Source organism: Cannabis sativa, chromosome 4, assembly GCF_029168945.1.
Source record: "Cannabis sativa cultivar Pink pepper isolate KNU-18-1 chromosome 4, ASM2916894v1, whole genome shotgun sequence".
NCBI classification, from domain to species: Eukaryota; Viridiplantae; Streptophyta; class Magnoliopsida; order Rosales; family Cannabaceae; genus Cannabis; species Cannabis sativa.
In genome coordinates this window covers 18,624,970-18,647,631 of record NC_083604.1, presented here as the reverse complement: position 1 = coordinate 18,647,631, position 22,662 = coordinate 18,624,970, and the positions used below count along the sequence as shown (strand labels likewise).

At 34.4% G+C, this 22,662-nt stretch overlaps 1 protein-coding gene across 4 annotated transcripts in view; it reads left to right on the top strand.

The window, feature by feature from the left end:
• Positions 1–3,283: 3,283 nt before the first annotated feature.
• Positions 3,284–22,662, top strand: part of LOC115714144 (uncharacterized) — a 31,482-nt gene continuing 12,103 nt past the window's right edge. Inside the window, exons 1-25 of one of the 4 annotated variants that reach the window (XM_030642707.2) lie at positions 3,284–3,462; positions 3,558–3,749; positions 3,844–3,921; positions 4,023–4,135; positions 4,204–4,297; positions 4,578–4,621; positions 4,770–4,838; positions 5,678–5,739; positions 6,373–6,547; positions 7,031–7,099; positions 7,202–7,281; positions 8,384–8,533; positions 8,972–9,035; positions 10,451–10,552; positions 10,647–10,844; positions 10,955–11,082; positions 11,287–11,437; positions 11,807–11,902; positions 12,608–12,709; positions 12,976–13,034; positions 13,183–13,285; positions 13,554–13,736; positions 13,826–13,942; positions 20,534–20,772; positions 21,000–22,603. In XM_030642707.2, coding sequence (XP_030498567.2) covers positions 3,653–3,749; positions 3,844–3,921; positions 4,023–4,135; positions 4,204–4,297; positions 4,578–4,621; positions 4,770–4,838; positions 5,678–5,739; positions 6,373–6,547; positions 7,031–7,099; positions 7,202–7,281; positions 8,384–8,533; positions 8,972–9,035; positions 10,451–10,552; positions 10,647–10,844; positions 10,955–11,082; positions 11,287–11,437; positions 11,807–11,902; positions 12,608–12,709; positions 12,976–13,034; positions 13,183–13,285; positions 13,554–13,736; positions 13,826–13,942; positions 20,534–20,772; positions 21,000–22,603 — 4,177 coding nt within the window. In that variant the 5' untranslated portion in view covers positions 3,284–3,462; positions 3,558–3,652. Of the gene's footprint in view, positions 3,463–3,557; positions 3,750–3,843; positions 3,922–4,022; positions 4,136–4,203; positions 4,298–4,577; positions 4,622–4,769; positions 4,839–5,677; positions 5,740–6,372; positions 6,548–7,030; positions 7,100–7,201; positions 7,282–8,358; positions 8,534–8,971; positions 9,036–10,450; positions 10,553–10,646; positions 10,845–10,954; positions 11,083–11,286; positions 11,438–11,806; positions 11,903–12,607; positions 12,710–12,974; positions 13,035–13,182; positions 13,286–13,553; positions 13,737–13,825; positions 13,943–20,533; positions 20,773–20,999; positions 22,604–22,662 lie in introns of those variants that run through there. The other 3 variants (XM_030642709.2, XM_030642710.2, XM_061113398.1) reach the window with 3 other exon arrangements.

The window sequence follows — 22,662 nt, the reverse complement described above, 5'->3', positions numbered from 1 at the left end:
ATCTCTAACTCTTGTATCCTTTCTGTCGCAGAGTATTATCAAGATCTGAGCCCGAATGTCCTTCTCTTTGAATGTGATCCTTCACAGTCTTCCAATCTATGATTGAGGTACCACTTGCTGTGTGTGGGCACTACTCTATCACTAGAGGGTTCGAAATTATGAAGATGAAAAGAGAGAGAGGGAGGGTCGGCTATAGAGAGAAAGTGGAAGGCTCAGTTTTTCTGAAAGACAATATTTTAAATTACTGATAAAAACTTAAAAACTTGTTATTTTGACTGAGCCATCACTTTCTATTTATAGGCAACTACTAGGTTTAGGTTAGTAATTATTTGACATTAAAATAATGAAAATATTAATTGGATAAACTCAATCAAGTGGCCGGCCATAGGTGTTATTGGGCCTCACTTGGATTTTGCAGTTTCATAATTTTTATTTCTATTTTCTCAAAAATGTCAATTTTCAAATTCTAACCATTTAAATGCCAAAACTAATTATTTAATAACTAAAATAGATTATTAAATAATATTGTCATTTAATATAATTATTAATTAAACATCTAGAGTCTCTTAATTAATAAATAAACCTAGAACCTTTTTTCTTTACAATTTCAACCCTGCTTAGTGAGAATTCACAAATTAGACATAGTCTAACTTTAGAATTTTAATTGATTAATAATAAATCAATTATTGAGTCTTACAAGCAGTATGGTCTCAACTAGAATGAGGACCATGGATCTATATGCTGAGCTTTCAATAAGCGAACCGAATTTACTAAGTAAATTCCCTAACTTATTAATTCCTTGTTGAATCCACTCTTAGAACTTGGAATTACACTCTCAGACTTATATAGAGCATTCTATATGTTTCATAATATAGATATGCTATCTCATTTAACCATTGTTATAATCTTAATGTGATCAAAGATCCTCTATATAGATGATTTACATCGAGATGGGATAAATTTACCGTTTTCACCCCTCAATGTATTTGGCCCCTTAAAACACTTAGCTACCTGTAAATGATGTTTTAGTGATATAAGAAATAGTCACTGAAACAAGAGCTCATCCATTTACTTCTATTTAGCTAAGCTCGAAGGGAATCATCACTTGACTTCTATACACCAGTAGAAGCTATAGATTCCATATTTATGTTCAGCGCTCCCACTCAATCATACTATCATGTTCCCAAAATATACGTATCACCCTGACCCAAAAGTAGGCTTAACTAATAAATCAAAGAACATGAATAGCACTCCTGAGTTGAGCCTAAGCATATCAGGATTTAGATTCTTTTAATCTAAGATCAACTAGTGATATTGACTTGGAAAGATAAAACGGTAAGTTTATAATATCTTGACTAAGTTCAATATCGGTCCAGTCCAATGTATACTCCATACATTCGAAACTAGTATACTTTACCAATGTCCTGGAAAGAACATAACACTTACTCCAAGTGTAAGTACACATCATCGCTGATTATCACATCAATGTAAATCCAAAACACTGATGAAACAAGGACTTAGTCTTTTGAATCATATAATCACAATCACATTCCACTGTGTTGACAATACTGTAATTGTGAATAAATATATGTTCTGGACTTAACTGATTTTGTGCATATATTAAACATATTAAACCATAAGCATGAAAAATTCATGCAAACATAAATCACTTCAAATTTCTTAGATTGACATGGGTTTTATTTAGGGCACAAAACCCAACAGTTTTAACTTTTATTCCCACTTTGTCCTTGCATCCTTTCCTTTTCCCTAGAAGTTTAATTCTTAACAAACAACATTTAATTAAATAAAGACAATTAAAAATAATAATTTCTACAAGACTTAGAAGCTAGCTTACTAAATAGAAAATGAAGATAAAACTAATTAAAGTTGAATAAACAAACACACTTTTATTACTCTTTTCATGATAATTTTAGTTTAAAGGCACTAAAAATAGCTCTATACCATAGAGTTATCACCTATTTTTTGTATTAGTATAAGGTAATTTCATTTTAGACACACAAATTGGTTATATTTTAATTTTATTTAATGATATATTAAAAGTTATAAAGTTAATTTTTTGTACATATAGAAAAAAATATAACATACTTTTTGGAATTATTTAAATTTTTCTAAGAACCTTGTTATAACTATATAAAATTGATCAAATTAGGCCAGTTAAGGGATGGTGGAGAGAAAACAAAGCGGGAAGATGCTGAATGGGTCAGATTGGTTTAGGGGTACTTTAAAATCAATGTTGATGTAGGGTTGAGTCGACAGGCTAATTGTGTGGCGGTGAGTCATGTGGTTCGAGGTGATGATGGGGGGTGGTATATGCTGTTGCTACGGTTTCGCAACAAGACATGCTGCCTCTCTTGGCGGAATTAGTAGCGATCAAGGAAGGGCTGAAGGCTGGTATCCAATGGGGTTTGCCTGAGTTTGTTGTGGAAACGGATTGTCGATAAGTTATGCAATTGCTTCATGAGAAAGAAGCTAGCTATCGTGATATTGATAGGGTGCTCCGCCAAATTAAAAGTTTATTTTAACATTTTTTTTTTGTATTTTTAGAGAAGCCAATCAATTGGTTCACATTTTAGCCAATCAAATTTTGTTATCCAAAACTAATACTATAGGATTGGGATTTCACCCTCTTGTGTTCGTAAAACTCTTCGATTTGATAAGTGATTTTCTTTGTAATTGTTAGACTTGAATGAATGGATTCTATTAAAAAAAAAATTTGGGGTTATAAACACAAGTCTGTTTTTACCATAAAAGCATTAGAAAAAAAATTTAGAAGCCACCTTAATATAATGTTGTTTTGTTTTAGGTTAATTATAATTTTTGTCTCCTAAACTTTAATATGTAATAAATCATGCCATCTGAACTTTTCTGGCCATTAAAAATTCCCCTTGAACTATTGAGATTGTTAGATTTAAGAACTTTTATCTATTTTCATTCAAATTTACTATTTCAGTGATTGTTTATGTACTAAACCATGCACCCCAGACTTTGATATCTACTAAATCATGCCCATCGAACTTCGACATGTATTAAATTATGCTCATTAAACTTTCATTTATGTTAGATTTTATTTTTATTAAAATTAAACAAAACTCCTTAAATTCAATTATCTCAATAATTTAGAGGGTATTTTTAACGATCTTAAAAATTCAAAAGGTATGATTTAGTACATGTCAAAGTTTTGGGTTAAAAATCTTAATTAGCCTTTGTTTTAATAAAAGAGAAAGACCACGTCAAAAAAAAAAAATAAATAAATAAATAAAAGAGAGACGACATGTCGTTGTTGGGGGCGTACAGAATTATTATTATTATTATTTAAAGAATTTCTGATCGGCGACGCGGAGCTCTTTGGCTGTCTGTCAGAATTCAGAACTGAAACAAACTTTCTTCTTCATTCAATTTTGTCCATCTGCAATAAACTCTCTCACACCCCGCTTCGCCAGGGTATATTTCCAAATCTCTCTCTCTCTCTCTCCCTCTCTCTCTTTATATATATGTATATTAACACTGTAAAATTTTTCTTTTGTTGTGATTTTCAGGGTTTTTGGCTATCAATGGCCGCTAAGTCCAAACGGTTATTTTGAAATAAAGGTCGACGCTTTCTGGCTTTGGGTGTTATCATAAGGTAGAGATAATGCTGGAAGGACTTGTACGCCAGTTGATATTGGGGTATTTGGGTCGCTACATCAAAGATATCCAGAAAGAACAGCTCAAGATCACCGTCTGGAATGGTAATCAATATTCATTTTTTTTCTTTCTTTTATTGTTATTATTAAACCCTAAAACCTTGTTTCTTTTTGATTTAATTAATTCATTTATTTGCAGAGGAAGTGCTCTTGGAGAATGTTGAGCTCACTCTTGAAGCCTTCGACTATCTGGAATTGCCCTTAGCTCTCAAACAAGGTATTAAATCAACTTTTGATCATTTTACATATATTGGGTAATTCAACATTCTATTATTATGATAATGAATAGCAAACTTATGTTCATTTTACGTAAATCAGGTCGTGTTGGAAAGTTGAGCATAAAAATTCCATGGAAAAAGCTCGGTTGGGATCCTTTTGTCATTTGTTTAGAGGATGTATTTGTTTGTGCTTCCCAGCGGGACGATGCTGAGGTAACTAATCTCAACTCTTTGTAATGCTGAAAATTTTGGAAGCTAACTAATATGTTCATCTCTTGTAGTGGAGTGCCGATGCTGTTGAAAAGAGAGAATATGCTAGCAAAAAGGCAAAACTTGCTGCTGCAGAGCTTGCTAAATTATCAAAACACGTCTCTGGTATGTTAAGCTTTCTATTCTGTTTTCTATTATTATTATTTTTGGAGAAAAGGAAAGGAAAAGAATTCTAGCTTCTGCAGTTTTCAAGGATACTATCTGCATCAGTTTTCTGTTTTCTTTGTGGGCATTGACATCTAAGGAGTTCAAGGATAGGATACCATCGTTTTGGTGCTTTGACTTCTTTATTTTAAATACAATTCTTCTAAAGAAGTTAGTTTTTTCTTTTTGTTGATTGACTTGGATCAAATTGGAGATTCATATTTCATTATGCTTATTGCAGATAATTGGGCCGGGCGATCATTTATATCATATATTTATGCTAAGGTAACGTTATCTTATTATTTATGAGTATAGATTGGCCTATTTTTTTTATATCGTATTTCTTTCGGAGGACTGAGGCATAATTTATGCTTTTCTGTTGATATTTATTGTTGCATGAAAAACCACTGATCTTTGTTGTTTGCTTCAATAGATATTTGACAGCATACAAGTATCCATACGGAATTTTCATGTTTTGTACCATGATTTGCGGGGTGACTCGGTGAGTAAATGCATAATGAAGTCTATCAGTTCTTCCAGTTTTTTGGCACAATTGATTTTTGCACTATGAAACATGATTAAACACTATCAAGCACAAAACTTGTGAACAATGATCAATTCTCAGTACTGAATTTACCGAGGCTGAATATATTTGATCATGAGTGAGCTTACCACATTTGATTTTTTATTTTTTTATTTTTTTCATTCATTGTGATGTTTCCCTGAAATTGTGGCACAAATTACTAAAAGAGTTTGGCTTGATTGGGGGTATACCTCCAAGGTGTGTGGAAATGCTGTTGTTTCACGTTAAAGAGGGCGAGGAAAGACAAATTCTTTGGGCCACTGCTGTGTCAATTCTATTTTGGGGCTTGTGGCTGGAAAGCAATAAGAGGATTTTTGAAGAACAGAGCAGCAATTTTGAATACGTGGGGGGAAAGATTAGGCTTTGGTAGCACTGGTTGCATGACATAAGGGGTTTTAAAGGGATTCCTTCTACTTTACTTAGAGAACGGACCGCCGTTTTGTAATTTCTTTTTCTTTTTTTGTTTGTATTTTTTTTTTTAATACTTGTGGAAATTCTACACCCTTGTATTTTTATTTTAAATCAATGCAAGGCAGTTTTAGAAAAGTAGAATTCACTTAAAAGCAGCATGATTATGGTTGAATGATTTTGACGAGAGTTTAAATGTTATCTTCAATTCTATTGGCAAACTTAGGGAATGACAGTATTTCTTTCAAATATTTCATAGATGCTACCAGAGATTGCTTATTTGCTTGCACTGGCACGATTTTCTAGGATACTTCAGCATAATTTTTCTGCTCTTGTTAAATTCTTCCCAGGTGCATACGATGTTTGGCTTGAAATTTTCCAGCTTGACAATAATGAAGCAAAATCCTTTTGGGTAATTTTCAATCTCTTCTATTGCTTGTTTTAGCAGTGACAACCTGTACAGTTATGTTTTTGTTCATCAACCAGTGTAAAAGAGCTGTCTCTTCATTAGTTTCTAATATAAAAGAAAATTACAGATACCTGCTTTATGTCAGTTTTATAGTGACATTATTTTTCTGCTCTAATCCTTCTGAACATCATTGAAGTTCAACAAAAATATTGTTTTCTTACAAGTAGTAATTTAATTTCTTTTATTTGTTTTTAAGACTTAAGTATCAAAATTGATACCATAACATAGTTAAGTAGTGAAAATTTTATTTATTTTAAAGTTGTTTCATAGACACAGATGTGTCACTGTTAATATTTTTGATCTAGAGAGTATTACTACAACTTTCACATAAAGCCTGGGTATCTGTAATTTTCCCTATATATGCTTTGTTTTTTTTGTGCCACTAACGCTTTTATTTGTTCATTTGAATTTAAGATTTTTTTCTTTACGTAAATAGCTAGTTATGTCTTATCAACTTATCACACTTCTACTTTTCTACCGATTGTATAATTCTTTCTTTTACATAACAAATGGTAAATAGCTAGTTGTGGTGCCAGTAGATATTTTAAATTTCAATATTGTGATCTTCTATCCCAGATCAAGTGTGAGGCTAAAAGGTGGCCAAATCAGCAAAACTTTGGAAGTTATAGGCTTGGAACTTTATTGTGGTACATTCCAAGGACCTCTTGACTTGACGACTATGGACAATGCCAGATCTATGGGGAGATGTGACTCCATACTGGCACCATCTGATGTTTCCATGTCAATTTTGGTATGGAAGCTCCTATAACAACTTGTCTTCTATTCCTTGCCACTAGAGATACAAAAAGTGTTAGATGAAACACTTTCCTTTTCTCTGCTGGAAAATTACACTCTGGTTCTTCAATCATTTATCTCATGTTTTAATTTTCCCTCCCTTTTTGCGTTGCCTTTACAACATATTTTATAGGGTGGTTAATGCCATTGGTGGTGTTTCTGGTTTTCTATCTCTATGTAAAATTCCTAGTTCTGTAATTTTGACCCGCACTACTCGGCCCAATTGGTTCTTGTAAATGAATTCTTTCTCATTAGGGGCTACCCTGCATTCTTATAGTGTCACGTTTTTAGTGAAGCAGTCTTTATGACAATATATGAGTAATTACCGATAATGTAATATTTTGGGGCTTTTCGAAAAGACTCCATAGTGATTTATTTCCCGCTATTTTCCTTTTCCTAACTTGAAGAACTTTTAATTCAATGTTTGATGTTTTTTTAGGTCAACAAACCAGGAGAGCTTTATAATAACAACCTGCTACATTCCATCAATGCCGAGATAACTAGTTTGGTTGGTTATTTTATTTTGTGCTTAAATAAATTTGGTCATATTTTAATTAAACTTCTAGGTTTATTATAATGTCACTTATCTTTCATTTTAATGTGTGCACAGGAGCTAACATTGAATGAGGTTCAGTTGCAACAAATCTTATTTCTGTGGGATTATATTAGTACATCACAATTGAGGAAGAAGTATGTTTTCATGCCAATGCCAATGCTAATTTTTATTTTTATTCTTTGATTAAGAAAATGATATTGATTGTCCACACACAAAAACATGAAACAATATTAATGCGAAGCTTGCAAAGGCAATTATTTTACATACCCTGATTGTCACCAGAAGGGTTTCCTTTACTGCCATGATTGTAGGCAATAACTCCAGCCCCCTTTTTTGCTATGATACGGCTTTGGTGCTGCGGGTATGTAAAAAAAATGAAATAATAATGAGATTGCAATCTTTTTAAAACCGGATGAATCAGTTATTATAATTGTTTTTGAAAAAGAGAAAGAGGCCATTTGTCTTAGACTGGCCCCTCACTGATATGTATTAAGAACCTCTCTTGTGGCGGGGGAATCAGTTATTAAATTAGAGTTGGAGTCTTAAATTGATGCATTATATCTTCGGCTGAAATGACAGAAAATAATAATTCAATAACTTTAGCTCTCAAAAACTCCAGTTACAAATACTAACACAAGCTGCGAGTCCACAATTAAACAACCTTGGCTGGACTGTTCTGTGTCAGTTAAACAATGCAACTTCTAAATGAGTAAAACATTTTACATGCTTTTTATATTTTACTGATTTCCCTTGACCACAGTCCACAATTTGTTTTACATCTCTTTCCTTCATATGTATTGGAGCCATGCTCCTCTTGATGGTTTTTGTTATTTCATTTTCAATAAAATTGTTTTGATCGACTTTTTGCTATAACTGTTATATATATTTTTTCTTTTTGAGATTCTGTTGAAAACTTATTGTTGTTCTTTTTTATTTTTGGACAGAGCAAGTATTCCTTTGAAAGTTTGGTTTTATACATTCCTTCTACATTGAGGCATATATCAATGTCTTTTCTCATTACAGTTACTATACTGGCTTGTTACTTATATTTGAATGCATCATTTCTTTTGTGCCTTATTCTTTTTTATATAATATTGCCATTTTTCATTATGATTCTTACCTTTCTTCTACTTTATCCTTATTATACTTGGGGGAGACATCCTTGATTGAAAACTGCAAATTTTAATACGTGAAGTTGATACGGCTTTTAGTGGTTGTTATTTTTGAATCATATAGGTATGGACGTTATCGCCCTTGCGGCAACCTATTATCAACAAGGCCAGAAGGCTGGCAAATATTGTGGTGGCATTATGCACAAGAATCTGTTCTCTCAGATGTTCGTAAGAGATTAAAGAGAACATCGTGGAGATACTTTGGACAGAGATTGTAAGTCTTAATATGTTTATTTTTACCAAAATGGGTACCCAAGTCTTAATAGTGAACTTCAACTTTATACGAGTTTAAAGACCAAAACATGCTCTGGCTTAAAATTGAAAAGGAAAAAACAAATAGTTGTCTTTTGACTTTCAGATTTACACGTCATTTACTCTCTCTCTCTCTCTTCTCTCTCTCTCTCTCTCTCTCTCTCTCTCTCTCTCTCTCTCTCTATTACAGTTTTCTAACTTGTTGGCAATGAAAAATAAGGAATATTTAACTGTAATTAGCTTTACCATTTTGTATTATCTCAGTTATACTGTTTTATGATATATATATTTATATTGATATATTGATTCGTCCTCGTTCATTGAAATTTTTCATTACATAAAACAAGTTCATTATTTTATGTAATTTGCTTATTTTAATAAGTAACTTCATATTTTTCAGAAGTTATCGTCGAAAATATGTGAACTTGTACAAGACTAAGCTGAATTCTATTCAACAAGATCAGGTATTTTATTTTTTCGTAATTTTTTTAATGGATTTTCCAACTGTTTTCTGATGACCTGAAGTGGAGTAATTTCATTGATTTTCTGCTCAAAGTATTTGAGAATGTTCCTAGCTTGATTAATTCATTTCTTTCTTCTCCTTTTAAACTGGTTCTGTGTGTTGCCTTAAGATGTTTGGACAATTTTATTACTTTTGAGTTTATATTTGTGGCGGCTGCAGCATTATCTTTCTTGTTAGAGAATATTTTATGCATAAAAGTTGATAAAATGATCCAAATTTTGTGAAAAAAATTGTATGTGTGTCATTAGGGAAATTGGGTAGCTTTTTAAATTTTTAACTCTTAAGAATTTTAATGCTTGATCTTGTTCTGGACCTAGTTATTCTTTTCATATAGGTTCATAACCAAGATTTTTAAAATGGTTGTGATTTTAATACACTTTGTATGCATTTTTTTATTAGTATTTTAAAATGGAAAACCTCAAACTTGTATGAACAATAGAAATACAAGGAAATATGGGAGAAAAGAAAATTTTGGGTAGCAACTTGGATTTTTAAGTTAAAATATTTTGAGGATTTGTCTAGATTTATGCAGGGATTGGGGTAGTATACTGTATAGTTAGATTTATCCTTTGCTGGAGTTCTTTCAATCCTGATGTAGATATTTTGTTTTATATCAAAATATCTCTGTTAGCACGGTTTCCTCCACCACAAGAGAAGTTTATGAATAAACTTGAGAGGGGATCAGTCTAAGGTAGGTGACCTTTGTCTCTTTTTTCAAAAAGAAAAAAAAAAGATATACAAGGAAAAGTGAGTGAAAGAAACCTACTAAACAGAAACCAATTTTAACATCAGAAGCCAAAAAATTACATAAAGTTCTGCCAATCTCAAATATATGGGAAAATATTTTTCTTAAACTCTTCAACATTTTATAAACATATGACTGCCCTATTTAGTGAAGTAATGTGAAATTTACTTAGAAGTCTTACCATATTTATCAAAGAAAGAATAAAGGGGTTCAAGGATTTTTTTGTTTTTACTTTTAACTTCTTTGTAATGGGTTAATTTTTTTTTGGAAAAAGAGACAGGCCATTGTCTTAGACTGGCCCCTACCCGTTTTATATTGAAAGCCCTCACTTGTGGCGGAGGAAAACCGTGGATACATGAGTTTTAGCACAAAACATACTAAAACAAGCTCAAAAACAAGACAGGACGCAAAGTAAATAGTACTTGTTTGTCCAAATGAAAAATTACATCAAAATTCTCCATTCTCTACTTAAATCTAAGAATGCTTAGTCGAGCTTTCTGCTCTGTTTTCATTCTCTTGCGGTTGGAGGACTCTTTTCTTCCTTAAGATTTATTTCTCTCTTCCTTATTAATTTTTCCATATTACATTTATGTTTTCTTCCTTTTTATCAGGCAATTGATGAAAAGGTTCTTAGGGAGTTGGAGCAAATCGAGAAAGAATTAGACATCGATGATATTTTAAGTTATAGGTCTTCTGCTGAATGCAAGCTTCAGGTATGTGGCATTACTTGACGGGCTGAGTATTCAAATGCAATTGCTTGTGTATCAGTTCAATATTTCTGCCAACGAAATTGTGAAATCCCTACAGGAACTTTTGTCCAATTCTTCAGCTTTCAATAAAAGTGTGAACAGTAGCAGTGCCCTGTCTGATAGGGCAAGGAATGATGAGCATTTGACTGGCAGATCCCGTGGGTGGCTGAACTGGCTCTCCCTTGGGATGCTTGGTGCTGGAGGAACAGATGACTCTAGTCAATTTTCTGGTGTTGTTTCTGATGAAGTCATACAGGTGCTCTACTTCAGTCTAGTTACCCTTCTAAAAAGAGTGTCTTTAAAAAAATACTATCTTGCTACATATGTGTATGTATAGGTGAACCAAAATATTGTCTTCTTGAATAGGACATATACGAGGCAACAGAGTTTGTTCCTTCAAATACACCTGGTCCTGATGCTGCCACAGATGATCAGATCTATTTCTGTGCAATAAAATTATGCATTAATCACATTTCAGCAATGCTGTGTAGCATGTATGACTCCTCTTCTTTGCTCTTTTTCCAACTAATAATTGTTGTTTGTCAATTATTTAATTCACTAGAATTGTGTAATTTAATACGAGTGATTGCATTTATTATGACAAGGGCCAGGGCATTTTGCTTTTTTCTTTAGCTTCAGTAGCTCATTCATGATAACCAGTTACTTGTTTTTTTATGATTATTGTTTAATTTTTTCAGAAAATGCGGCAAAGAAATTGCTCAGTTGGTTTTAAGTGGATTAATTATTGAGTGTAAACTTTGGGAGAACTCTGCAACCATTGTCACTATTATCAATTCTGGGGAGATGTTTTGTCCATCTAACAAGAAAGTACTTGTGCATATGAAAACGGTCTCTTTCTCTCTGTCATTCTCTGGTTGTCATTATTGTGTTGGTTAGGTTCTTAATGATTCTTTTGTTTGTTTCATTGCCTTGTGTTATGAGAAAAGCTCATGTTCCTTAAAAGGTTTGGTTGGTTTTGAAGTTGTTGGTTTGAGGAAATTTTTAGTGAAGCCTGCCTTGCCGTGAACAGAAACTTGTGCCTATATTGCTTCTTTGGTGCTGTTATTGTGTAGTTTTGTTTTGCCTTTGTAGCTTTATATGTGACGATTTCTTTTCTTAGACAAATATTGCTTAAATAGGATAACATCTTATACTAAATTGATTTATTAGTTTTAACTTTAAGGATATGGATTTTGATTGATTTCAATTTCTTTTCAGGCTGCTAATAAGAATAACTTAGAGGAGTTTGATCATCCTTCCTTAAAGTTTCAAGTGGATACTTCCTCAAACCATGAGGTTGGGCTTTCGGTAAAGGTATTCTTCTCTCATTTTGAAAACAATTATAATTAATGAAGTAATGTATGCTCGAAAGTTGAAAATATCATAAAAAAGTTTCACAATTATAGGAGATTAATAGAAATCAGTTAATTATTTAAAAATGGACCATCTGTTGGTTAGATGATTCAAGATATTTAGCTATATCATATGCAAAGCATCTCTAATGGAGAGCTATAAATGTGGTGTATTGCCATTTTTTAAGAACATTTTACTAAAACTTAACTCCGATGGTGATGGAAAATGTGTGACAAATTTGTGACAAATATATAATGGGGAAGATCCTGTCTAAGACAAGAGGATCTCTTCTCTTTTTCAAAAAAAAAAAAATTATGTCAAATTTGGCATGGGCCAAATTTTAGCCCACAATAAATACCACTTTTTTTAATTACCTCTTTGCCACTTATTAATACTATGCATTAATGAAAGAAGTTTTTATTTTTATAAGATCTTAAAATAATATGAATAAAATTAATTGTTTAGTATATTTTTAATGAGTATTAATGGTAATATTGACTTTTATAGCTAATTTGCACATTGTGCATTGGAGCACAAATACAAAAATTGAGTCAAATATAGTTTTATAGTATATTTTAGGCCAAATTTAACTCAAAATATGTACCATCCATTGGAGATGGTCTCATATGCTTATGATTGTTTTATTCTTACTACTTTTTAACTCAGGGCTTGCTTCAACCAGTTGAAGTTACTTGTGATGCAGAATCCCTTATAAACTTTATGGAATTTTTTGACGTATTCAATTCCTTCGAATCTCATTATGAAAGGGTAAGCTTTATTAGAAATTTCCTCTATAAGGATGTTTTGTTTTCTTTGGGAGATGATTCAGTTTTTGGCTTTTGGATGAACTTTTTCTATTTATTAATTATACTCTTTGCATTGTTGTCAAAGAGTATATGTTTTGATTTTCTCCAAAAAATTTCTTGTGACAAACTATAATTACTTGTCAATATCTCCTTCCCACCATAATAAGCTTTTGCATGACCTTCCTGACCATGAGCTTTTCCTATATACGTAAACATTATCTACCACAGGTGCTGTCATCACTGAATGGGATAAAAGATGCTGACAGTCGTCTGCAATCGAAAGCTGAGTAAGTGTTCTTGTAAATTGTTATATGAAGACTCAAGATTCTCTAAAGCTTATTATCATTAAGATAATTTGAGTGACAATACTATCATCCTCCAATTAAATTTAACTTGTATTGTCTATATTGGCATGTTGCTATTCATCTCTCGCAGCTACATTTTGTCAAGTCATAAGAAGGTCTCATGGGATATTTCTGTCAACAATATTCTCATAAACGTTCCTTGGGAAAATGGAGCAAGTGAGCAGTATAACTTGGTGATTTCTTTGATCCTTTGGTAGCTAATCATTTCTTTTATCCCTGATTTCAATTTGGTTGTTTTGCTTAATGATGGTTTTTGTGTTCCATTATTTCTCTAGGACAATTTGAATATTCTAGTTTTTTTTATATGAGTGCAACCATTAAACAAGTTTTGGGAAAGAGAATTAGATGTGCTTCTCCAATTACTCTTTGTTTACAATTTCCATTCATTTTAACATTAATTATTAGTACTTTGTATTTTATTATTTAACTGTAAACTTTCAGGTACTTGATGTCGGATCTGTAATATTTTTGACTAGAAATGATTCAGAAAATCCTGTCTTAGAGGATGCTAAACAATTGTATGCTCTGGGAAGATCAAATTCATCTCTCAGCTCTGATTTTTCTGCATGCTTCCAAGTTCAAGATTTCAATGAACACTTTCAGATCAAAATAAATGATTTGGAGGTTAGCTTTCTTATTTCCATTAGTTATGCTTCATTTTTATTTTGTTAATTTTTGGACATAACTAATATCCATTTTTTTTCTTCACGAAGATTATGGTAAGAATGCCTTGTCATTCTAAGCCAATCTCTATCATTGAGAAATTTGGTGCTTCCATTGTGTTGACCCGTTGCATTATTTCAGATGAATCAATATCAAAACAATTGAAGGTACCTTTTTTTTTGTGTATCTTTTACATAATTTAGGATTTATGTCATTTATTGTCTTAGCTAATTACCATTTTTGATCTCATGTTTTAGTATAATTCAAAATTGACTTTGTAATTACCAAAAAAGAAACAAAAATTGCGTATTTGCAGCAAAAATTCTCAACCTAACCCACCTTGTGCACTTAACTTCCTTATCATATTTTTTTTTGCAGTGAATGCAACCTCTTAAAAAGTTAGCATCATCAGCTTTTTTTTTTCACTTTTTTTTTTTTGAAAAAAGAGAAAGAGGTTACTTGTACTAGACTGACCCCCCCAAAATGTATTGAAAAACCTTACTTTTGGCGGAGGAAAACCGTAGTTATAGGGTTTTAGCACAAGATCAACTAAAACAAACAGTATTCAAACAAGAGACAAGCATATAAACTACTATGACTCAAAGCTACACAAAGTTTTCAAATCTCTACTCAAGTCTAAGAACGAGAAGTGCTCAAAACTCTTGGTTTTGTAAACCCAAGTAGCTGTCCAAAATATAACTTTTTCCCATAATTCTTCAACTGAGCTTTCATTCCCTTCGAAGATTTTGTTATTTCTCTCAAGCCAAATAACCCAAATAATTGCTAAAACAACAGTCCTCCACAGGTAAGATTTACGCTTACTACTCCCACCTTGCTCACCATCAGGAAGTATCAAGTCTTCATTAAGTACTAGGATTTTGTGGCAAAAAGTATCAATCTATACATCCTTTTGCACTCACGCCCTCATGTTTAAACTTTATCTTTGTTATTATTTGTTTTTCTTTTTATGAAATCTAAACGATCAAATGACAATAATAATATAATTTTGTTACCGCGGTTTTCCTTTTGGCGTACTGTCTTACAATAATAATGAAGTTCGGGTTTTTTTTGGTGTACTGTCTATGCTTTTCCTTTTTGTTACCACAGTTTTCCTCTGCCACAGGTGAGGCTTTTGAATAAGTTCGAGTGAGGGTCAATCTGTCTAAGACAAGTGGCCTATTTCTCTCTCTTTTTTTTAAACAATAATGATAATAATAATAATATAATTTGTAACTAATTTATTGTGAAACAAAAAAAATATTTTTTAATATTTTGAAGAATTTTTAATATAATTATTAAAGTCATCATAAATTATGTTAAAAATACATTTTAAAAAATAAAGTTCAACTCAGTAATAAAATTGATTATTATATTAAAAAAAAATAAAAAATAAATGCATATGTCTAAACTTTGGGTGGCTACAGTGCTAGCCGTTATGTGGGTGACTTGGAGTGAGAGAAAAACTAGAATATTTGAGGGTAAAGAATCTTTAGTAGAGTAGAGGAATTGTGGGAGATGATAAAATTCTGGGTAGCAACTTGGACTTTTAAATCAAAATATTTTGAGGATTTTTCTTTTCTAGATCTGTGTAGAGGATGGGGAAATTTATTGTATTAGGTCTGTTTTGTTTTCAGGTAACAACCAGGTTTTGAGTTTTCTATAATCACTTAGTAATTATAGAACTCTTCGTTTGTTTTTCGTTTCTTATTGGGAGTCCCAAATTTTATGTAAACATGGTGTTCCTCTACCATATGTGAGGGCTTCTAATAAACTTGAAGACATTTGACCTTTGTCTCTATTTACTTGGAAACTTTCCTTGGACCATCTTAGTGCAAAATGGTCAAAACTTGCATTGGGACATCAACTAGACATACCACGAATATATTTGAGGCATCAGAATAAGAATCAGAGCAAGTTGATTTTTGAGCCTCCGGAGCCCCGAGCACCCATCGCCCTGGTTGACAATTTGTCAATCTGGGTGCCTTCCAAGTGTCCGATCGGAGATCCGACTTTTGCATCTTCTTCGTCTTCATCAAAAATGGGAAATTATGTTCTTTCAAAGGAAAAACAACAAATCCATGTTAGTACAAATAAGAGGGCCTAGCGCCCAGGTTGACACCTGGGGCTAGGTCTGCGAATGTCAACTTGGGCCACTTAACATGGAGTTTTTTCAAGAATTTTTTTGAGCATCTTCCCTGTTTTCAAAAAATATTGAGATTCAACTATTTTCGAGGACCAAACAGAATTTCTGGAGGGGCAAAACTGGGACCCAGTGCCCAGGTTGACACCTGGGGCTGGGCTCAGTGCCTAGGTTGACTTATTGTCAACCTGGGTTGTTTTCGATCAAGTTCAGCATAAAGTATTCCGAGCATTTTTTCCGTCATTAGAATTAACGAAAATTCAAGTAAACTCGGGGAGAAAACCACAATTCCGAGTCACTGGAAACAGGGCCTAGCGCCTAGGTTGACCTAGGGTTGAGCCTAGCGCCCAGGTTGACAATCAACTTGGGATGCTGCCTTCAATTGCTCAAATGCCAAATCTGATGCGACCATTGAATTTGGAATGGTAAAAAACGGGGCAGGAGACCTCATCTTCAAGTTTAGAAGCCTTCTAGAAGTTAAAGGAACATTTGACCAAGGCTTCAATTTTATCTAAGCCGGTTGAGGCAGAGCCGTTGTACCTGTAGTTGGCAGTGTTTGATCATGCTGTAAGTGTCGCTCTAGTGCGGGAAGGACAGGTCCAACTGCCAATATTTTACACAAGCAAAAGATTGTTGGGCGCGGAGTCCAGATACCCCATGATAGAAAAACTGTTTTTTTGCTTGCTAATTGCTTTTCGAAAGTTGAGACTACTTTCAAGCTCATGTCATCAAGGTATTAACAAATCACCCTCTCTGCCAAGTGTTGCAAAAGCCGGTGTCATTTGAAAGACTACTGAAATGGGCCATGGAACTAAGCCAGTTTGATACCAAGTATTAGCCCCGAGTTTTGATCAAGGGGCATGCTTTAGCTGACTTTGTGGTAGAGTAATCTAGAATGAACGATCACCTAGACGAGCCAGTCCCGGGACTACCAGTCAGGAAGATTTATGTTGACAGAGCGTCAAACGAAAAGGGAGCCGAAGCATGAATCATCTTAATTTCTCCACGAGACACCAGCTCCAAGGCGCTCTCCGTTTTGAGTTTCCCGCCTCCAACAACGAAGTAGAACGCGAAGCCATGCTAGCTGGCCTGCAATTGGCTAAAGAAGTGGGGTCCCAGAATGTTGAAGTGTACAACGACTCCCAGCTAGTTGTAAACTGGATATCTGGAGAATACCAAGCTAAGGGTGAGAAAATGACTACCTATGTAAAGCTTTAAAAACTACAACATCCGCCAAGTCCCAAGGTATCAAAACTGGTTCGCGGATATGCTTGCAAAGTTAGCAACAGATCCAGAAATTGTGCAATAAGGAGTGGTACTTGTCGGCCATCTATAAACTCCGAGTATTGAAACACTGGGGGTAAAAGCCATAATTTGTCACTTAAACTCCTAAATAGGTTTGATCTTCTAGTTCTTGAATTTTGGAGAGCTTCTGGCTGACAGACCGCTGCAAGGAAGATTCAGTATCAGGTTCCAGATATGTCATCTTGGACTAAAAGCTTTACCGCAGGGGGTTGTCTGTACCATATCTAGGTGCATAGCTGGAACTGAAATCTGTCCCATTATCCACGAAGTTCATGGGGGTTTCTGCGGAGATCACACTTTCAGACCAAGTCTTTCAAAAGATTCTTCTCAGTCAGTCCTGCTCCACCTCTTGACACAAAGATCAGATACTGTCCGCTGCGTCAGACCATGGTAGTGCGTGCACCACCATACACCCTTTTTGTCCGACAGCTTTGCTGACACCTTTGTCTGACAGGCATGATCTCTGTGCAACGCGTGCCCTGCACTAAAAAGTCTCCTCTCTAGTATGGTGCCGTTGCCCCACGAGCTGAATATTTCTAGTGGGCCTCGTAGTCATGTGTTTATATATTTTACCCCAATAGTGGGCTTGCTTTTACAAGATAAAACCCGAATGGGTCACGAGTATGCGCGGACTCGAATTCTAGCCTATATAGACCACATTATATCTTCATGCAAGGGGAACAAAATTTTGGGCCAAGGTTCTGCTGGTTTCACTCTAAGCTTTTTGCTTTTCCAAGAGAAACTTATAAAACCACCTTAGGACAAGGATTAGAGTTTTTTGTTATAAAACTCATTTGTAATACATTTCAAAGCCTAAAAGGCCAATACACTAACTTGTGGATTAGGAATAATTAACGCCCGAACTACGTAAAAATCCTCCATCTTATTTATTTAAGTACTATCTAATTTCCTAAAACTCTTATTTAATTATTTTTCGAAAATCTCGGTAAACAAAGCTAATATATTGATATTGAAGTGATAAGAGAACAAGTTTTTAGGTGTCGGGAAGGCAGTGAGTCATGGCGTGGTGAGCACTTAGTCTCTATGGATGAAGTTTGTAGTTGTCAGGAAGAGGGAAGGCTGGGAATTGGAAGATTGGAAGCGCAGAACAAAAGGTTGCACATGAAATGGTTGTGGAGATATCCTTTGGAGCCAAAAGTATTGTGGCACAAGGTAGTGGCAAGCCGTTATGGTAAAGCCGAAAATTTTTGGGATATGAAAATTAACTCCCGTTTGTCTCCCAAAAGTCCGTGGAGAGAGATCTCAGATTTGTACGAGGAGTATCTGGGTTTGGTACAATTCAAAGTTGGTAGGGTGACAAGATTCAGTTTTGGGAGGACATATGGTTAGGTGCTTCTTCATTGAGTAGCGAATTCCCCGACTAGCATTCATATCTAAGTTAATGAATGGAAGCATAAAGGATCACATAGTCGATAAAGGTTTACCTTGGTTGGGTAGAAAGTTGGGACCTGAATTTTAGAAGAAATCTGTTGGATTGAGAAGTTCCAAATATTTCACTGTTGATGCAAAAACTGGAACATGTAAGAGTGCTTAATATTGCCGAAGATAGTTGAATTTGGAAGCCTGGTACCTCAGGGATTTTTTCTTGCAAGTCAGCTCTCCGCTGATTTATTTCGGATTCACTCATTGGTGATTTGTTTTGGACACAAACACTTTGGAAAAACTGTGTTCTGTCCAAAGTAAAAGTGTTTGGATGGCTTGTGTCACTTGGTAAAGTAAACGTTCATGAAAAGTTGCAAAAAAGGAAGTGCCTTTTCCTTACATCTCAGTTGGTGCATTTGTTGAAAAGTCAGCAGCGAGGGAGTGGAACATCTGTTTCTGGAGTGCCTGTTTGTTAGGCAATTTTGGTCTAACATGCTGAAAGAATTTGAGTTAAGCTGGGTCATGCTGAGATGTGTAACACTACTAATTGTTAGTAAACCGAGTGGCGGTAAACAAAGATCAAAGTTGTGTAGAACATCAGTACTGGCAATTATTTGGGTTGTTTGGTTGGAACGAAACGCTAGAATTTTTGAATGAGTCGAAAGTTCGGCATCAGATATTTGGGAAAAGGTGAAATTTTGGACAGCCACTTGGATTTCCAAAACCAAACATTTTAGAATCTGTCCTTTTTAGACCTATGTAGAGATTAAAATGCATTTTTGTAGGAATTCTGTTCTTGATTAATTTTTGTTTTCTGTTGCAGTTTGTAGTGTTTTTGTTTTGGTTTTACCTTTGTAACCACGGTTTTCCTTTATCACAAGTGAGAGTTTGTATTTATATCGGTGGTGGGGCTAGTCTAAGACAAAGGCCTCATGCTCTTTTTCGAAAAAAACAAGAAGTGCTAAGAGAACAAGTTGCTGGGTATTCGAGAGACCCAACTCTCTCCGAAGAGCTAAAGCTCACTCAACCAAATGGTTCACCCCAACCCTTTCTAATACACTCCTATATAAATATATATATATTACCTCAAGACCCATTACAATGACCCATTTACCCTCTTTATTTAATATCTGATAGAATTTCTTAGATTAGAAATCTGCTATCAAGTATTAGAATACCCTGAATGACATCCCTCAAAGAATTGCCTTTTATTTATGAATAATGATCAAATTACACCTAGCTTTCGAGAGGGTAGTCTCTCCCAAGTACACAACCTTTCGAGACGGTTGTTCTCTCCAAAAAGACTTCTCTTAATACTTAATTCCCTGCCTATAATGAGTTCTAATCTCTTATATATATATACATAATAAGCCTGCCACATCAGCAGCTCTAATTAAACCCAAGTGACCAATACAAAAAGACAATTCAGCCCTTAAAACAGTTTGAATAAAACTCAACTAAAGACTTAAGTGTGGCCTTTAGGCCCTTCTTTTTCTATGGTAAACAAATCTGACCAGGGGCTTATCAATATCCTATGGCTTAACAGTTTGATACTAACTTTCCAAAACTTATATAGTTTAGAGATCTGTGGTATATATTTACAACCAAGAAGTTCAGTTATATCTTTGTTTGGTGGTAAAAAAATGCAAAATTTTAAAGTTGGTGACCTAAGTGCAAAAGAATGCATAGGTTGTGGATTTTTGCCACAAAACCCTGCTAAATGAGCTCTAGCAGCGTACCATCTCCATCAGGTTTCCTGCTTGACATTGCTGTTGTCTGCTGATTCAAGTAAAATCAAATGCTTGTGCAAATGTGTTTTTTTACCAATTAAAATATTTATTATAAACTAGGATTATTTGAATGGAATTATGTTGATTTGTGAACTAGGTCTGTTGAAGTGAATTGTGTTATTCTTGTCTTACAATGTCAGGTTTATGTTAGTGTGTTGTCGCTTTCTGCATACTTCTCTCCAGCAGTGTATGTTACTGCTTTGGGATTGATTGCGCATCTTCGTACCATGCAACTGCACTCTGCAAACAGACCAATGGTTTCTGATTTTCGTTTCGGTGTTGAGTTTAAATTGGAGTCAATCAGATTATTAGTTAACCTTGCAAACAATGGTGAAAACAGCCTAGTCCTCATATTTGCCCTTCAAGAATTGTATATCCAGTATGTACTCACTACTTTTATTGTTGTTCTCTATACATCTTATGGATCTAGCCACATGAATAGCATGCATAAAGTGGATGTTTGGATACTTGAAATACTGTTCCTGTTAGGTGAATGTAATGTTTGTGTTTTATAGCTGCTTCTGTACTTAGCATCCAATGAGCTAATTTTAGTTCCTTTGTAGTCCTTGTTATCCAAATAATAGTGCTCTGTTTGACAAAATGCAGGTATGCCTTTTTATCTTCTGAAGAGTGTTATGTCTGCTTAAAAGCATTAAATGTAATGACTTCATCGTTGAGAGGTGAAAGTGATGGACGTGTTGTGTTCTCTTCTGGGAATCAGTTACTTACCCATTCTGTACAGGACATTAACATTGGACATGGAAATAACCTTGAAAACCATGCTGATAGAAGTTTATTTACTGAAGGATGCTTTATGTTAATTTATGAAAATGAGAATACAGAGTTTGCTTGCGCCAAATTTACCATATGCTTGACTGATGCTGATTTTCACTGCTACCCTGATGTAACTGGATTGCTAATTGTATTTTTCAAGAGTCTATCTGCACATGATACTTTTTGTGATGGTGAAAACTCCATCAACTCTTCCATAGTTGCTGAAGATACAAAAACATCTCCTGGTTTCAGTTTTCAAAAGTTCGGCCTCTCAAACTATTTTGAGAGTGGATCTCTGGAGCATGCAAGCATCCCTCTAGATTGTTTTCCTTTTATTACCATATCCAGTACTGGATCCCTTGGTGATTTAGAGAGTTCTTTGCTTTATTCCAATCATGAATGGAGAAAATATTTCAATTTAAGGGACAAGAGAATCAGATGTCCAAAGTTCAGTATGAAGAAGAAATCTAGGAATGATCATGTTCATCCTGGAGCATCACAATCAATGTCTGATACAGAAGCAAATCTTTTTTCTACAAGCTCTGAAGCAAAATCAATGCCCGGTGCATCTTATTTTGATTTTAACTTAAGTGGAATCAGTCTGCATTTTCATGATTTGTCGTGCATTGTTGGGACAGTTACCCTGCCTAGCTCTATTTGTTCTCTAATAGTTTATGAAGACTGCATGGAGGCTTTGTGCTCTTTGGAAGGATCGATTCTTACCTCATTGTGGTGGACAAAAAACTTTCATGAGTTTCTATGGGGTCCTGCAACACCAAATTTATCTTCCATTATAAATATAAGGGTAAGGAAGAACAAACTAGGATCATCATCATCAAATTCTCATGTAGAAGTAGGACTCAGCTTTCAACATGTTTACTGTATTTTACCTCCTGACTATCTGGCTTTGCTAATTGGCTATTTTTCATTATCTGATTGGAATACTGGTTCTAATGAGAATCACGGAGGTGAAAGGCATGAAAATGGTGATACTGAAAAAGAAGGTTCCATTGTATATAAGTGTGAGATACTAGACTCCATTTTAATGTTGCCTGTGGAAAGCAGTGAACGTCAGTTTCTAAAGGTTGACATTCAGCAACTGTACTCTAGTTTCATTGATAACGGCAGCTTAGATTACATTTTTAGTGGCATTCCACCTGAATACTTGGTTCCAGCACCTAAGCTTGAAGAAAAAAACAATTGTTTAAATATATTTGGACGAGACTTGTTCCTTTCGTTCTTGTCTTTCGAAGATGATGGATATGATTGCTTACAGCTGGACAAAGGGGCTAACTGTGCAGTTGTTACTTTGTTGGCACCCTTAAGTGCCGATATCTGGATTAGGTTGCCCCGTCAAAGTGAATTATATAGTAAAACTACTCCCTTAACAACATGCATCCTGGCAAGGGTTGAAAAGTGTCATATTCTGGCTGATGGTAGGATTTTCAACTTATTTACTCTCCCTCTTTTCACTGTTATCCTACATCTCATTAGC